The following is a 2,500-nucleotide window of genomic DNA, read 5'->3' as shown; positions in this document are numbered from 1 at the left end:
TTTGTTTCTTTTACATCTGCTCCTTTAAATATGTCAGATAAAAGTATAGTGATAGATAAATCAATTTCTGGAAATGATAAAGCCAAACATCCTGAAAAATCTGATTGTCCATATCCTACAATTTTTTTTTTTTTATTATTATTTTTTTTTTTTTTAGAAGATACATTTTTTGTTTTATATTTCTTTTTGTTTTTTTTTTTATATAAATTAAATTCATCATTAATATCAGCATTATATTCACATTCAAAAAGTTGAAATCCCATGCCCCATGTTCTACTCATAGCTCCAGTTAATATTAAAGCTTCTATACTTTTATCAATAGTATATTTTTTTCTTATTTTATTAATAATATATGATGGAAAAAAAAATTGGTTATTAACAAATGCAAATAATTTACATAATGCCTTAGCAGTAAATCTACCATTTATTGGAATAAATTTATCTAGTATTTTTTTAGAATCATAAATTAAAGGATCCAGAATATATGGTTTTGAATGCATTAATTGAAATAATGATATATACTTATTATATTGCTTAATATTAAAATTATCTACATACATTTTAAGTTTATTATCAAAATTTTTATTTTCATTTAATGATTTGTCTTGATCATTTCTTATATTATTACTACTATTATTCATATAATTATATTTATGTAATATATATATATTTCTTTTATTTGTAGATGTTAGTAAGAAGGAGAAAAAAAAAAATAAGGATAAGAAGGATCAGAAGGGAAGTAAAATCAAAGTGGATTTTGAGAAACGTGAAAAGGAAGAAATGAAGAATGTCGATAAAAAAGACGAAAGAGACCAATCAAATGAACAGAAAGATAAAAAATATGAAGATATAGATGAAAAATATGAAGACATAGATGAAAAATATAAAGACATAGATGAAAAATATGAAGACATAGATGAAAAATATGAAGACATAAATGAAAACTATGAAGACATAGATGAAAAATTTGAAGATATAGTTGAACAAAATAATGATGATAATAATCTAAAAACAAACGATGTTTATCATGACATTATAGAAGACAAAGAAGATAATGAATGTTGTAATAATAAAATAGAAATATCAAAGGATCCTTTAAATGAAAACCAATCTAATATAAATAATAAAATGAATATTTTAATCAATAACGAAATTATAGATAATGAAAAAAAAACTAGATACAAATGATCTTCTTGAAAGTACGTTAAGAAATAAAGAATCGTTTAGTTTTAAAAATAAATTTTTAAATCATGTAGATAATTTAAAATTAAAAACAAAGAAAATAAATGATTCTATAAAAAATATGTATGAAAATAATGAAAATACTTTTTTGAAAAATTTTTTCCTTTCACCCAAGAAAAATGATAATATAGAAAGTAACTTAGATCATAAAAATATAGAAGCTAATTGTGTAGATAATAATATGTGTGAAAGTAATAGTTTGAATAATAGTGGTTACAATAATAGTTTTTATAATAGCTTTTATAATAGTCATAGTAATAGTAAAAATAGTAGTAAAATAAGAAACTACAACAATACAGATAATGTAAATAATAATGCTAATAGTGATACTATAAATTATAGTCACAATGATAATAAAAAGAATAATAGTTATAATAATAATAATATTATTATGGGTAGCCCGTATGTTTATAATTATAATAACAATAAAGATATATTAAAAGAAAATCAAGATAAAAAATTTAATATGAATAAATTTAATAGAGTAACATTATCGAATCAGAAAGGAACACTTTTTAAGAATAAAAAAGATGAGTTATTTTTAATTGAAGAAAAAGAAAAGAGATCACACAGTTATAGTGACTGCAGAAATGAATCACATAATGAGATGAAAAAATCATATATGGAAAATATAAATAATATAAATAATTATAGTAACAGTAGTATGAATTATTTAAACTATTATATTAATAATAAGAAGAGTGCAAATTATATGAATGCTAATGGTGTAGTCATAAAATATGATGATTATAATGATAATAATATAAATAATAATATGAATAATAATAATGAAGGCAATAGTACTAACAAAATGAGTTTTTTTACAAACACTATATTGAATACTTTTCAAGATAAAAATAATAAGACAAAAAAGAAAAAAGAAGTGAAATGCTTAAGTAATGAAGATAGATATTTTTATAATTTAGAAGAAAGAAGGAAATATTATAAATATAATTTTGATAAAAATATCAGGAAATTATTTGACAATGTAGATACAAAAACTAGTGGTGAAGAATCAGCAAATAGTGTATTGAAAGAAAAGTATAATAAATATCATAAGAGAAATAAAAAATATAAAAAGCTCTTTGAATATATTAAAGAGTTAAAAGATCATATAAAAAAAACAAGTGATCATATAAGAGAGGCAAATGAGGCATTCATAAGAAACATAAAACAAAAGCAACATGTAGAGAAAAAAAATGATGTAGAGAATAAAACAATTGAAGAGTGTAAAATAATTCAGGAGAGTAAAAATGAT

General features: G+C 20.4%; 2 protein-coding genes and 1 pseudogene across 3 annotated transcripts in view; 2 read left to right on the top strand and 1 right to left on the bottom strand.

Moving 5' to 3' along the window:
• PADL01_0035200 (atypical protein kinase, ABC-1 family,putative) overlaps positions 1-641 on the bottom strand; it is a gene marked incomplete at both ends in the record, with an annotated part of 892 nt that extends 251 nt beyond the window's left edge. Inside the window, one exon of the mRNA XM_028680585.1 lies at positions 15-641. Coding sequence (XP_028541363.1) covers positions 15-641 — 627 coding nt within the window. The remainder of the gene's footprint in view (positions 1-14) is intronic.
• Positions 642-780: 139 nt separating this feature from the next.
• Positions 781-1,188, top strand: PADL01_0035100 (atypical protein kinase, ABC-1 family,putative; the record flags this gene model as incomplete). The annotated part of the gene is made up of 1 exon (XM_028680584.1): positions 781-1,188. One exon carries the CDS (start codon positions 781-783, stop codon positions 1,186-1,188), a length of 408 nt encoding a protein of 135 aa, XP_028541362.1.
• Positions 1,189-1,303: 115 nt separating this feature from the next.
• PADL01_0035000 lies at positions 1,304-2,489 on the top strand (annotated as a pseudogene). Its single transcript has one exon. A coding segment is annotated over exon 1 (1,186 nt).
• Positions 2,490-2,500: the final 11 nt, after the last annotated feature.

The sequence above is a fragment of the Plasmodium sp. gorilla clade G2 genome (genome assembly GCF_900097015.1).
Source record: "Plasmodium sp. gorilla clade G2 genome assembly, contig: PADLG01_00_58, whole genome shotgun sequence".
Classification (NCBI taxonomy): Eukaryota; Apicomplexa; class Aconoidasida; order Haemosporida; family Plasmodiidae; genus Plasmodium; species Plasmodium adleri (nom. inval.).
This window is presented reverse-complemented; position numbering and strand designations above follow the sequence as displayed.